Genomic DNA, 15,852 nt, shown 5'->3' with positions numbered 1-15,852 from the left:
TTCTTGGGCCTCTTTGATATGCTGAATCTAAACATGTACTTAGATTTTTGATTATGGGCCCAGTTTTCAAGTTGGTCCAAATCAGGATCTAAAATTATTATATTAAGTATTGTGTAATAGCAAGTCTTTTCAATTGCACAGTATTGTGCAATGGCAAGAAATATCTAATTTCACAATATTGTGAAATAGCATTTTTTTTTAATTAAGAGTTATCTTTCTTTGTCCAGTATAGTAAGCAAGAAATATCTGCAAGAATTTTTTTTAATTGGATTATCTTTCTTTGTCCAGAATCAACTTAAATCTTTGTTATATACAATATACAATGTATATTCACTTTTTACTACCAACTGATAAATTTAAATAATCTTTACCATTCAGTGATAACAAGCAGTTTTTTTACATCTTAATATTTTATGATGTATTTAAATGAGTAGTAATTGTTGCAAACTCCATTAGAATATTTTAATTGAAATTAGTTTTGGAATAAGGGAAAGGGGGATGTGATTAAAAAATTGGGTTCAATTTTTCTCATTTGAATTTTCATAAATAAAAAGAAAATTTCTTCAAACATTTTTTTGAGAGGATTAATATTAAACAGCATAGTGAATTGCTCTAAGAGAAAACAAAAATTTTAAGTTCATTAGAATACATTCATTCTGTGTCAGAAACCTATGCTGTGTCAACTATTTAATCACAATCCAAATTTAGAGCGGAATCCAGCTTGAATGTTGTGTCCATACTTGCCCCAACCGTTCAGGGTTCAACCTCTGCGGTCGTATAAAGCTACGCCCTGCGGAGCATCTGGTTTGCAATATGTTATATTTGTTATCACAAGTTAGTTTTTTCTAGTAATCTGATTTATTTGATCAAACGAGAAAAAAACCATTTAAGATCATCATCAACAACAGTTGCTTTTTTAGCTCACCTGGCCTGAAGGGCTTATAACTCAAAAACCAAAGCATTTAGAGCAAATCTGACATGGGTAAAATTGTTCATCAGGTTAAGATCTATCTGCCCTGAAATTTTCAGATGAATCAGACAACCCATTGTTGGGTTGCTGCCCCATAATTGGTAATTTTAAGGAAATTTTGCTGTTTTTGGTTATTATCTTGAATATTATTATAGATAGAGATAAACTGTAAACAGCAATAATGTTCAGCTAAGTAAGATTTACGAATAAGTCAACATGACCAAAATGGTTAGTTGACCCATTTAGGAGTTATTGTCCTTTATAGTCAATTTTTAACCATTTTTCGTTAATCTGAGTAATGTTTTACAAAAATCTTCTCCTCTGAAACAACTGGGCCAAATTAAACCAAACTTGACCACAACTATTATTGGGGTATCTAGGTTAAAAAATGTGTGGCGTGACCCAGCCAACCAACCAAGATGGCTGCCACAGCTTAAAATAGAACATAATGGTAAAATGCAGTTTTTGGCTTATAACTGAAAAACCAAAGCATTTAGAGAAAATCTGACACTGTGTTAAATTGTTCATCAGGTAAAGATCTATCTGCCCTGATATTTTCAGATGAATCAGACAACCCATCCAGTGATATTGTTTGCCTTAGATTAGTGGAGAATAAAGGCTTTTTCCCCTGGAGAAAAATCACAATTTGAAAAAAAAATGGCTTAAAATTATTCCCAATTAGACAACTTTTTCCCAAACAGTGCAGTCTTAGTAGTAATTGTGCATAAATACAAACTGAAAAACACTCATTTAAACATTTTTCATGCCTGAAATGACTATATGTGCAGATTTGAGGATCTATTTATGAATAATCACTGACAAAAAGGGTCTTATTTTCAAAGCAAGGGTAGACTCTAGAAAGGGGGTCTGTACATTGAAGTTTCAGTCAAATTTTTGGTTTATTTAAATTTCCCAATTTGATGAAAATGACACATATTTTCCCAATAAAAGAGGGTAGAGGTAGTTTTGAAAAAAGCCAACAATATCACTGCCATTGTTGGGTTGCTGCCCCATAATTGGTAATTTTAAGGAAATTTTGCTGTTTTTGGTTATTATCCTGAATATTATTATAGATAGAGATAAACTGTAAACAGCAATAATGTTCAGCTAAGTAAGATTTACAAATAAGTCAACATGACCGAAATGGTTGATTGACCCATTTAGGAGTTATTGCCCTTTATAGTCAATTTTAAACCATTTTTCGTAAATCTTAGTAATGTTTTACAAAAATCTTCTCCTCTAAAACTACTGGGCCAAGTTAATTATAGATAGAGATAATTGTAAGCAGCTAGAATATTCAGTAAATTTAGATGTACAAACACATCACCATCACCAAAACACAATTTTGTCATGAATCAATCTGCGTCCTTTGTTTAATATTCACATAGACCAAGGTGAGCGACACAGGCTCTTTAGAGCCTCTAGTTTCTATAATTTAAAATACGTGAGTACTCACAGTCCAAAGAAAGAGTTCAAATTAAGAATGAAAATGCAAATTTAGTATATATTAGTGGTAACCCTATACCAATTTCAATGACTGCTATGCTTTCATCTTCAATTTATTAAAATTAACAAATTTTCTCAATATTGTCAGGCAAGTATATAAGTAAAATGATGTCCTTTGAATATGGAATATAATATATAGAAAGTCTTAGCAAAATCAACCAACAGCTATAACAACTTTATGACAAGAATGAATACCAAGTTTTAAGATAAAATAAAATATGGAAAGGAAATTAAAAACAAGAAGTATTTAATCTTTAAAATAGTTCATTAGATTTAAAAATCAAAGATTTTTGTGGACAAAAAATGTCAATACATTGTTTGAACATATCTAATTCAATTAGTTTGATCTGTGGGTCTAGCTGAATTTCAGAACAAATAAATATAAATAATAAAGAGATGTGCGGTGGTACATGTAAGCAGTTATAATCAACCATACTGCCTGCAGCGATGAGTTAAACTCACACAATCTAGTCCGCTATTACAACCCTCAACATGAACAAGATAAAACAGTTCAAACAAGAAAACAAAGATGACAAAGTGTTGCAGTAGTATATTGAGGCAATTAAGTTCAAAGCAACGTAACTCTTTGAAAAATACCTAAATCATAAATTTCCTGTTAATATGCACATCTACGTAGTGTGTAATTATTATCTACAAAGTTTCATGAAATTCTGTTGTGTGGTTTCAGAGGATAATAATAAACCATATTTTTTATCTAATTTTTTTCCCCTACTGTTGTTTATTTCTCCAGTAACAATGTGGGGACGTGGGGTATGTGAGCGCGTTCACTAAGGTTCTTTAGTTTTAATAGACAAAAGTCTTGTGCATATCAACAACCACCATTTTGAATAATCAGGAGAAGCACAAATGAATAGTAGAAAGTGAAAGTAAATAGTTCAGTGAAATTAAATTAACTGCTGCAAGGTATATAATGTAATTTAGTTATAGAAAGACACCAAGTCTTTTAAGATGTAATTTATGTATTGTGATCATGTTTTCTGTACCTGGTAATTAATTTTATCCAGTGAATGTTTGTAAAACAATGCAATCTACTGGAAATCCCCTTTTCTATTAAAAGTAACATAAGATAAGATAAGAGATGAATGTTATTTTATATCATAGAGACTTTATTATGGGTAAAATCAGTACAATGATAAGCAAGTTAAACATAAACAATTAAGATAACCCAAGTTTTTAGGCCATGGAAAATTAATAACTGGTATCCCCTAACATGGAAATTATATTAAGATCCAGGAGTCACTTTATTTTGAAAGGAAAACATTTCAAGTATGGAATATGACACGACTCACACTTTGTGTGAAAGTACTTTTTTTAGTGCCCCACCAACAATAGTAGAGGGGCATCATGTTTACTGGTCTGTATGTCCGTACGTTCTTCTGTTCGTCCGTGTTTCGGTTTGTCCTGCTTCAGGTGAGAGTTTTTTGTCAAGGTAGTTTTTTTTTTATGAAGTTTAAGTCCAATCAACTTGAAACTTAGTACACATGTTTCCTATGATATGATCTTTCTTATTTGAATGCCAAATTAAAGTATTGACCCCAATTTCACAGTCCACTGAATATGTAAAATAATAGTGTGAGTGGGGCATCCGTGTATTATGGACACATTCTTGTTGTTTCATGGAATGTGGAAGGTTTATTAACCAAATAAGACAAAATAAAAGGAATCAGATTCAAGTTGGCCAAAAGAAGTGCTTCTTATTGCTTAGAATGAACCCGTAGAGAAAAGCTACTTGCTAATATTTTATTTTGTATTGTAAAACCCTGTTCCAAATTAAAATGGATTTGGACTCAGCTAATACATCCAATTTGTTGCATATACATGTAAACCTAATACATATATCTGTCCAAAATCAGGAGATTATTTGCTTATTACTATATCTATGACATTTGGTCTTCTAGTTAATGCTATATCCATATAAACCATAATGTATTGTGTTCCTTCCCACTCAACCAAATAAACATGGATAGGAATATTTTAAACGAATGTTCAAAAAGTCATTACCTAGTCCTAATCGTTGGTGATGCATATGGATTGCTTGATTGATTTCATGATGTTTACTTTACATTGCAATATCACAAAAGGTGCACATGGACAAAAGTAATAAACTGTGATCCAAATACAAGAGTCACAAAGACAAGGTGATCAAAGGATATTCTTATATGATATGTACACATTTCTTCACAGCTCTTAGTTTTATAAATACCTGTACAAACTATAATGATTTAATAATTGATGTAATTTTTTTGTTTGTTTTAGGACACAAGTAATGCAATGTTTATACTGGCTGACTTTAAAAAGATTGGTACACCAGAAGAACTCACACCTAGCATACAGTTAGATCCATGTGTTTACAAGAAAAGATAATGTCATACATAACATACAGTTAGACCCATGTGTTTACAAGAAAAGATAGTGTCACATATTTGTTATAACAAGACAATAAATATGAAATAAATGTAATGATAGTAAGACTAAAGAGATCTTATAAAAAAGTCAGTTGGCCTTTAAGGAATCCTGTAAATAGTGTTATTCATACGAACCATGTTGATGCACTATATTTTGTAGCCTTAACACAAAGGTCATTCCCTGAGCTGCTCCAAATGCACTCAAATTGAAATCGAGTTTGGTTTTATTTCAAAATATTTTGATGCCAATTTTGAATTATAAGTATTTTTTACAATTTGCTAATAAAGACCAAAATTTTGTTATATGGGGTTTTGTGAGTGGCACCTACTTGTTTTATTTCAATTCGTTTCAAGTACAATGCATGTTATTTTTAAAATGGTAATGTTATGTGAATGAGGTGCAAATGGTTTTATTTAAGTTAATAATTTAGTAAGGTTAATAGTTGCGTATGTTCTTGTTTTTTTGTAGAATGCTGTAATTATACCAACTGTACACCACTAAAAAGTAAATTTGAAAGAAAATTTGAAAGTATAATTATTTGCATGTATTAATGTTATGTATAAATTCTTTGTTTGTGAAATATGGAATCGACTAAAAATTATGCAATTTCATTATTTACAACAATTGTTTTTGTCAAAAAAAAACAATTACAGTATAAAGAAGAATTTTTAATCCACATGTTTTTGTTCTTGTTATTTTGATATTTTTATTTTGATACTGTTGAAATTTTTTGAACATATTCATTGTTAAACAAACTGTGAACAATGACATAGGGGCCCCATATTTCTGGAATATTTACTTCAGCAGAACTGAAAATGTTTTAAAGAGCTCGTAAAAAACTAAAAGTACTTAGTAGTTCTGGTATTAATAGATGTATTCTCATAAGTGATATTTACAGATTTAGTGGTGAATGTCTTTTGTAAAGAGCATAAAAAGCTTTGATATGTTTTTCTGTTCATTCAAAATAGAAAGGTTGGAAATAAATATCTGCTGTTGACCAGCTAAATCAAAGAGGTTATAAGGTCCTTTTTGTCCAAAAAAAGATAATCCAGGATTTGCATTGAAAATGAAGGAATGTTGATTTTATGATTTCCATCCATATATCTTCAAGGATCCATCTTCTTAGGTTGATATCTACAAATTATATTTAACAAATGTTTCCTATATTTTAACATAATCCAGTCTGATATAATCTGGGCACATTGCAGACCTGTTTTCCCCATAAAATTACCGAAAACTCAAATGAAAATGCAGAAGCAAGAATGAATTGAACCAAACGACTATCTTGACATTGAGGGTCATGTATCAAATTACCCTTTTCATTTGTATATTTTATTAGAAAAAATATTTTTGCTTTATCAATTAAACATAGGTTTCATGTTTGAACGTTTCTTACGTAGAAACAAAGCAGCTATATTTATGCGAATGGCAGAATTCTTTAACTCAATTATTAAGATGATTTAATTTTTATGCCTCACTTACCATGCTTACAGGCACTATGTTTTATTGTATGTGTGTCCGTTGGTTTGTTTGTCCGTCTGTCCCGCTTAAGGTTTAAGTTTTTGATCAAGGTATTAGTAATAGTTCTTGATGTAGTTGAAGTCTGATCAACTTGAAACTTAAGTACACATGTTCCTTACTATATGATCTTTCTTATGCTTATGTCAAACTTACGTTTGGACAACCCTATTATTTCACAATATACTGAACAGAAAATGATAGTGCAAATGGGGCAGTCGTGTAATATGTACACATTCTTGTTAATAAGTTTCTATTGCCATGTGTTATCATCAGGGTCAACGCTTTTCATTAAGGTATCTACCTATTAAAAGATTTATGCCAATACAATAGCCCTTAATAATAGCTGATGTGTTTTAATCTCGCTTGATGGATTAAGAAAACGAAAACACAGGTTTGCTGTTTCTTGTGTTTTCGGCGGCGTCAACATGTATCAGTTTGTGTTGAGGTCAGTTTATGGGGAACCACTATTGTTAAGTTAATGATTATTGGTATGCAGTTGTATAAGCATTTGTATATCTCATTTCCGCTGAGATTATTTGGTCCCACCCCCTTAGTCCTGGTCTATTGACTTTGAAATTTTTGCTTAGTTTTTACGTATAACTTTGTGATTAGAATCGTTTATAGGGAACCACTATTGGTAACATGACGATAATTGGTATGCAGTTTTATAAGCATTGAAATGTCTCATTACCATAGAGATTATTTGATCCCCTCAGTCATGGGTTTATTGACTTTAAAACTTTTGCGCAGTTTCATGTATTAGTTTGTGATTATATCTGTTTATGGGGAACCACTAGTGATAGGTCAATGATATTTAGTATGCAGTTGTATTAGCATGGATACATCTCATTATGGAGATTTTTTTAACATACTCCAGTTGAGCCAACATTTACACCTTTATGCAATCTTTAATTTTGTCAAACTTTTATTACCAAGAAAGCTAAACACCGGTACCACTTTCCTCCTGTTTAAAACAAGATTAGTTGTCACATGCATGAAAGGTCACGCAATGAGTTAAATATTAAATTTGTTACCATGATTGTAATCTTTTTGGGGTGTTTGTTTTTGTGTTATGGATTTGCTTTAGGGATAATGAATAATGCCATTTAGGATGTCAGTTTTCATCAATTTCATCTGGTACCCTACAAAAAGTCAAAGGCTTAAATATCCGATGAACCATGGAGGTTTGTTATTTTACCACTAGGTACCATGGTCTAAATAGGCATAACAAGAAACAAGCGTCCGATGAACCATGGAGGTTTGGTACCTTATTCTAAAAATGCATCACAAGAAAAAAAAGTGTGCAGTTTTAGTTGATACCAAGGGGGACAATCAAAACCATTCAATATTGGAAAGGATTAGAATTGGCATACAGTCAAATATGGAACAGACATATATATTTACAAAACAGATAATTACATGTATATATAGTGTGTAACAGACCAATAGGGTGTTCTTAATTATGGTCAGTTGTTTACCATTATTTTGCAGAAAATGCATAAACGAAAATGATGTTTTCATGGTAATACAGTATGAAGAAGAAGAATGGTGCAACAAAAAAAAAAGAAATATTTGTTCAAAAGGGTGTTTCACTTTAATTTAACAGCAATATGCAATACGCATAAAAGAAAATCACAGGAGATAGTGAAAGTACGTATCTAGATTTTTTTTTCTAAATGGCCTTCTTAAAATGTCTTATACCATTATGAAGGAACTAAGCATATAGTCATTTAAATAGTGTTATTTCCTTTGACTATCATAGATCATGTTGGTGTTTCATTGTTTTATTCAAACTTCATGTAAAAAAAATCTGAAAAATTGATTTGTTATAAGAAAATCTACCAATACATTTGATAATTACAAAAAAAAACCATGAATATATATTGCACCTGTCAGCATACATTGTGACTTGAGAGAGGAGCATGAATATGTGCGTTGGTTGAACTTGTTTTTATGACCTCAACACTTTCCAGTTTTAACTCAATAAGTAGATAAACAAACAGAAAACATTAAAACTCAGTACATTAAAAACACTCAATTCCTAAAAACAAATTGGTCTTTAATAGCACTTGCCGACAGCAAGGCCTCAAGTTGAACATGTGAACAGCACATTTAGACTTACTACATGTCCCTTCCTAATTATATATTTTTTCAATGTTCCGCTTATAACAAATTTACTACTTTTTACCCGCGGGCCATGAACCCAATAGTCAACCCTTCGATGTTGACATGAATATCAATAATGTGGTTATTTTTATAATCTTCCTGTTAACAAAACTTTTTTTATTTTCTTATCCCAGGCATAGATTACCTTATCCGTATTTGGCACAACTTTTTGGAATTTTGGATCCTCAATGCTCTTCAACTTATTTGGCTTTATAAATATTCTGATATGAGCGTCACTGATAATTCATGTGTAAACGAAACGCTCGTCTTGCATACTAATTTATAATCTTGGTACCTTTTATAACCATTGGACACATGGTTGAACTGAATGACAACTGTATAAAGGGTGATATGTACCATTATTTTTGTAAATAAATCTTCAGTTATAAACCTGAAATATGTAAGTAATTGATGATCGCTTAACGTCCAGTGGTTGTTTTAAAGACTTCCCCTCCACCAATTTATTTTACATTTTGAAATTTGAGTCTTTAATCCATTTTAGATTTTAGAAGTTATCTCGTATTATTTATATTGCATGTAATATAGAAATATAGAAGGTTGAATTTATAAAATTTTGATGTAAGCATATGAAGAAAGTAATATCCAGATGTTTTCAAAAATGGTCAATACGTACTGTTCTGTTTACAGATTTTTAATAGTGGTCAAGTGGTGTATATAAACTTTAAAATCCTTTATATATTATGGTTTTATTTATGAAATTGGTGATTTTTATTTGACAAATATTCAACTATCCTATATTTTTTTTACAACATCGACTTACTCCTTCATCTGATGTAAAAGTAAAATAGAAAAGAAAGAAAAAGCAAATTACCAGTTGATGATGGTAAACCAGTAAAACAAAGGAAAATTGCTGAGGATAATAAAACAAATAATGGCATTACAGACATTAAATCTAAAAAGTTGAAAACTGAAGAAAAACACGGAAAGCTCAAACAATTAAAATGTTGAAAAATTAGAAAAAAAACAAAATAAAAAGTGATGGGAAGAATGTCATAGAAATGAAACGAATCGAAACAACAAAAACATTGAAAAATAAACATGACCCAGAAAATCAAGTTGATACAGAAAGTCCTGAAATAAATGGGAAAGATAAAAAGAAAAGTATAAAAAAAAGGAAGAAATAAAAAGAAAAGTATGAAAAAAAAGGAAGAAATAAAAATCTGAAAATGACAATCATATTAAACAGTCTAGTGATGAAAAGGTTTCAAATTTAGAAACCTCTGAAATTGATACAAAAGAGAAAAGAAGAAAAAAGAAAAAAAAATCAAGCAAGAAAAATAAATACAAATATTTGGATGAAATAAGGAAAGCAAAAACATTCAGTCCAAATGATGAAGCAGTTCATGCTGAAAAAAACAACATGTGCTCGTTCTGAACATATCAAAACACGTGAAAGAAAAAGTTCACAGAAGACGACAAATGATGAAATAGTTCATTTTGAACAAACAACAAATGCTCAACATGTTAAACCATGTAAGGAAAAAAGTTCAAAGAAGAAGTCAAAAGATGAAATAGTTCTTTTGATAACTATAATCATTCCGAACAAACAAGTGGTGCTGATAATATTACAATATTCAAGGGGAAAAGTTCCAAGAAGTCAAAAGATGAAATTAGTTCATTCGGAACAAACAACCAATGCATCATCTAAAGATATAAGATCACATTTACATAAGAAAAATAGTTCACAAAAGTCAAGTGATGCGTCAGAAATTCCAAAAAGCAGTAAAAAGTTTAAAGAATTAAGCAAGACACAGGAGTCTGTGAAACAGTTCCAGAAGGAAAAATACATTAAGTGACTTTGAAAAGTTACAGCTCATAAGACTGAAAAGCGTAACTTCAGAGATGATAAAGCAAGTAAAACGTTACCTTTTAAGGTATCAACCCTACAAAAAGTTCTAGGTGAAAGTATCAGTTCAAATGATAATTCTAGCAGGACAGGGAACAGAGACTGGTTCCTAGTCTACTGGTAAGCAGGTGGACAAGAATGAAAAACATGAACACAACCCAGAGAAAGATGAAAAAAAGTCAGGAAAAGACAAACATAAGACTCCAGTATCGTTACGTGAAAGAATGATGGACCAACTGAAAATTGCAAGGTTTAGATTAGTTATATAGACAATGGTAGTTGTATAGGCAATGTTGGTTATGTAGGCAATATTAGTTGTATAGGCAATGATAGTTATATAGACAATGTTGGTTATGTACGCAATGTTAGTTGTATAGGCAATGTTAGTCATAAATGTTATATAGGCAATGATAGTTACATAGGCAATGATAGTGGTATAGGCAATGTTAGTTATAATGAGTTCTCAACTAAAATTTCAAATTCTCATGTACAGTTTTTTTCATACATTCCGTGAAATAACTAGGAAATAGCATATTTCAATGAAAAGATGCTAATTTTGAATAATTTTTCAAAGTATTTCTCAATTTTTTAATTGCTTTCATATTTTGCATAAGGTAGCATCTTTTTATAGTACGTATGCTGTGTGTTTTAATTTATATGCTTCTGGCATTAAAATTTGATGTAGATGCTGTTGTTAAAATAATAATGTACTGGCGCATCTTACTATTACTTGGATGCTAGTTTTGCATATATTTTGTAAATTTTTTTTTTAGTTTTTGGGGATGCTGGATTTCCTATATATTGAAATGCTGGCATCCAGTCATATTGGGATGCTGGCATCCCGTTTTATGGAGATGCTGGCATCCCGTTATTTTGGGATGCTGGCTTCCCGTTTTATTGGGATGCTGCCTTCCCGTTATATTGGGATGCTGGTATCCCGTTTTATTGGGATGCTGGCATCCCGTTTTATTGGGATGCTGGCATCCCGTTATTTTGGGATGCTGGCATCCCGAAAAAGCTGGATGCTGGCATCCAAAACTGTAGGAGTGTAGACATCGCAAAATATCAAAATGCAGTAATCCTTCAAGTTCTGTTTGATATACCGTTGGCCGAATTTCTATAGATGTACTCCAATGCATAATTTTGTGTAATGCAAAAAATAAAACAACAACAAAAATCCGTTTGTTGTTTCTTCCCAACACTTTATCTAATGACGTCAGGGATATTATGACGTAAGGGGTGGTTTACCATCATGCGTAGAGATTCATGCAGACACAGTAAACATGAAAAGAAATCAATTCTCAAGAATCACTTATACCGATATAAATATTTTTTGAAAAGTAATTAAAACAGATAACCCTTTTAATATTCTCTTATATATTAGTTTTTCTTATGTTTAATACTGAAAGCGCTTGCACTATTTTTTTACGCTAGTTGCGGTAAATCCGACCCACATGACGTCATGTAAAAAGAATGTTTAAAAATGAGTGGACACGGTTGCAAGGGGAAGGACGAAAAACACTTCTTTGGCCAGTATGCCGCAATTTATCATCATTTTGATATAACAATAACATATTCGCAATAGAACGCTATTCATACAGGTAAGTAGATTTGCTTATATTTTACATGCACTTCGTAGTCCGAGATTTCTCAGATTTAGCCATTCATGAGCCCCCCGCCTCATTCATGACATAAGGAATGTTCTACTCAACTCGACAACTGTATCATGTACGTCTGTAATGGTTTCATATATATATATATTATCGACATTATCAGATGTCGAATTTTTCTATAGGAGACGATTTGACCTGTGCCCGTCCGGGATTACTCTGACGTCCTACGCTCATGGGCCTAGCTAAGTCTGCTTGTCTTGCAAAACAGCTGTTTGAAGTCCGAGTAATCTCGGACGCATTTCAGTGACTTGATACTTCCAGTAGGGAAATTACAGGCACAAATGGTTAGGCAACAATGATTAATGTCAGTCGCCAGATTCTCCCATGTCGTTGTGGAGGGATGCACTTCGATCCGTTTGTGGTAGCACGAAAAAGGAGGGGGACTGGATCCGCCTATGGTAGCGATGAGCCTCCAAGACAGACATAGGGAATACACATATATTCTTTTTATTTTGTCTTATTGAAGTACGTCCTTTTTCATGAAGTTATGAATAGTTTTGACAAAAATATGATCGACATAAACCCCACTGAGACGATTAACCACCATCAGCATGGCCATGACCAGTAAAAATATTGAGTCTGCAAAATTGATTTGTTTACCCCTAGCAGAGACATATTTTATATGTCTCAGCCCCTAGACAACCTTTAAGAAAACCATTAAAATGCATCACTGACACTGGTAAGAGTCTGAGTTCAAGAAAATTAAGTACGAAAAACTTAATTTAAGATTGATTTTCGGTCTAGAAAATTGAACGTGTTGTTTGCCTTTTTTTGCAAGGAGTTAATTAACTTGCGCCCGTCCGAGATTACTTTGAGTCTTGACTTCCTACGTTCATGGGCCTAGCTTGTCTTGCAAAACAGTCGTTTGAAGTGTGAGTAATATCTGAGTCCACCGGACTGAGACCAAATAATATAGCACTAACATGACTAAGCAGTTTACAATTAAATGTCAGCACATGGCCTCCAACAATGAACAAAATGTAAATATCGCTACAAGAGTTTTGTGTTCCAGGACTAGGCTAAAATTTAATAAAAACCACACAAATTAATGTGTTAACCGAATACAATCTTAGATGGGAATTAAATTTCACGAAAGTCACTAAATACATGTAGGATGTATTTCTAAATAAAAACTTCGATGAAATTGAACACTTTTCTCCCTTTCATAATGTACAGTATAGACCTGGATGTTGTTCCATAAAATTTCAATTGAACTATAGTGGTTTGTATGTGTTTTGAATAGGATTTAACGACTACGCAGAAACACCAGGCATATATTTGTCTGGAAAACTTAATATAAAAGAAGATTTTCTTTGAATAATAATGCGTTTTCTCGTAGGGAAGGGGGTGTGCAAATATTTTATTTTTAATATCAACCACGAGTGAGAAAGCAATCTTTAAATTTAATTCTACATCATTATGACATCATACATGAATATTTACTTTCTGTTCCCTGGTGTTGTGATGTTACAACGAAAAATTCTTTTTGATAATCTTTCATATAATTATTATTTCTCTTTTCAGCATTTGTAAAGAGTAAAGAAGTGGCTTCACCTTTCTGGTTACTATTCATGTGTTGTGTATTAATGTATCGCAACACTTTATAGTTATTGGACAGGTTAAACTAAGACGACGAATCATCCAAACAGCACCAGATCATTTATGATTCCATCTGATTTCAGATTACTAGCAATGCATGATAATAGAAGGTTTGAAAGTTCCAGTTCGTGTAACTGATTTGATTAAATGATTAACAAATATAGAAATTTCAAAATACAGAAAAAAAGATACAAGTTTGATAATGATTGTAATAAAAAAAAATGTTTTGTTAAAGAAGTGTAAAACTCCAGTACTAAAAGATGCTGACATAATGTACTGACACATTGGAAGATGAATACCGCAAGTCCAGATATACTGACAATATCCAGTACGTACAGATCAAAGACAATGCACCAGTATCGATAATAGATGTTTTTTTAAATATTACATTGTGGTCACAGGCACTTGTCTCAGAATTTTTTTTTCCTATATACCTTGTTATAATAAGGTATATAGGAATTTTTTTTTCTGAGACAAGTGCCTGTGATTGTTGTACATATTTTATGGTATACAGACAATAGTGCGGAAAACAAATCTCCTTACTTTATACATGAAATGCACCTCATATTTAGCATCTTCATAAAGGTACAGTCTCCAATCTGTTTTGTAGAGTGTATGTCCTGGATGACTTAGTTAATCAGATATTCCAAAGGTTGATGGTCGTTGGGCAATTGCATCAAGCTTGTTTTCCAAAAAAATATTCTATGAACTTTCGAAACATGAGCAGATTTGAAAATTGTAGTCCTGATGTCATATATAAATGTATTGTCTCGAGACCATTATACATGTAGTCAATAAAATTTTTACTAGTACATCATGTCTTTCATAATGGTAATCAAAGTCAGAAAAAGAACATTAAAATTGGCTTATTATTGGAAACTTACTGGTAGTACATTGACATAGTCTTATAAATATCAAATTGTTAACATCAGCATTCACATGGTAAACTAGCACTTTACAATTCAGACTCAGTTTGTTGGTCAAGTATACATTTCACACTCTGACCTATGATGTCACATTCTCAATATGCATTAAACTGGCCACTGGACATGAACAAAGACAAAAAATATAATCTTCCCGGCATTTATCAGTAGCTTTTTTTTATGTTTACTTGATTGTTTTAATATGCATTCAACACACATCAAAACCTTAGGAAATATTCTGGGTGTTATATTGGTGGCTTAATACTAAAATCAATGATTAGGGAGCAGCATTTAAATTCGTATTTCATAATGAAAAATGGTACATGTCTGCATGGTTGTGATGCCAAAATCCAGATATATTGGGATGCCAGCATCCGGATATTTTGGGATGCCAGCATCAGGAGATTTTGGGATGCCAACATCCGAATATTTTGGGATGCAAGCATCCGGATATTTTGGGATGCCAGCATCCGGATATTTTGGGATGCCAGCATCCAGATAAATTGGGATGCCAGCATCCGGAAATGTTGGGATGCCAGCATCCAGATATATTGGGATGCCAGCATCCGGAGATTTTGGGATGCCAGCATCCGGAGATTTTGGGATGCCAACATCCGAATATTTTAGGATGCCAACATCCGAATATTTTGGGATGCCAGCATCCGGATATTTTGGGATGCCAGCATCCAGATAAATTGGGATGCCAGCATCTGGATATATTGGGATGCCAGCATCCGGATATTTTGGGATGCCAGCATCCGGATATTTTGGGATGCCAACATCCGGATATTTTGGGATGCCAGCATCCGAACATTTTGGAATGCCAGCATCCAGATAAATTGGGATGCCAGCATCCAGATAAATTGGGATGCCAGCATCCGGATATATTTGGATGCCAGCATCCAGATATATTGGGATGCCAGCATCCGAATATTTTGGGATGCCAGCATCCAGATATGTTGGGATGTCAGTTTCCTGTTGGGATGCCAGAATCTATAAATAATTGGAAGCCAGCATCCAAACGTTGAGGTATTCAATGGACTTCAATATGAAATTAAAAGAATTACATCAGCATCTATCAAAGGTGGAGATGCAATTTTAATTTTGTTCTTCATTATCCGCAGACACTTTTCTTAAATATGCCATATACAGAAATAAGAAGTGCTTTTTATACAAAACAATTTCACAACCAGTAGGACA

The 15,852-nt window shown here is 32.4% G+C and overlaps 1 protein-coding gene across 1 annotated transcript in view; it reads left to right on the top strand.

Moving 5' to 3' along the window:
• Positions 1-5,401, top strand: part of LOC134697452 (uncharacterized) — a 41,715-nt gene extending 36,314 nt beyond the window's left edge. Inside the window, exon 10 of the mRNA XM_063559730.1 lies at positions 4,754-5,401. Coding sequence (XP_063415800.1) covers positions 4,754-4,861 — 108 coding nt within the window. The 3' untranslated portion in view covers positions 4,862-5,401. The remainder of the gene's footprint in view (positions 1-4,753) is intronic.
• Positions 5,402-15,852: the final 10,451 nt, after the last annotated feature.

Source organism: Mytilus trossulus, chromosome 14 (assembly GCF_036588685.1).
Source record: "Mytilus trossulus isolate FHL-02 chromosome 14, PNRI_Mtr1.1.1.hap1, whole genome shotgun sequence".
Lineage (NCBI taxonomy): Eukaryota > Metazoa > Mollusca > Bivalvia > Mytilida > Mytilidae > Mytilus > Mytilus trossulus.
This window is presented reverse-complemented; position numbering and strand designations above follow the sequence as displayed.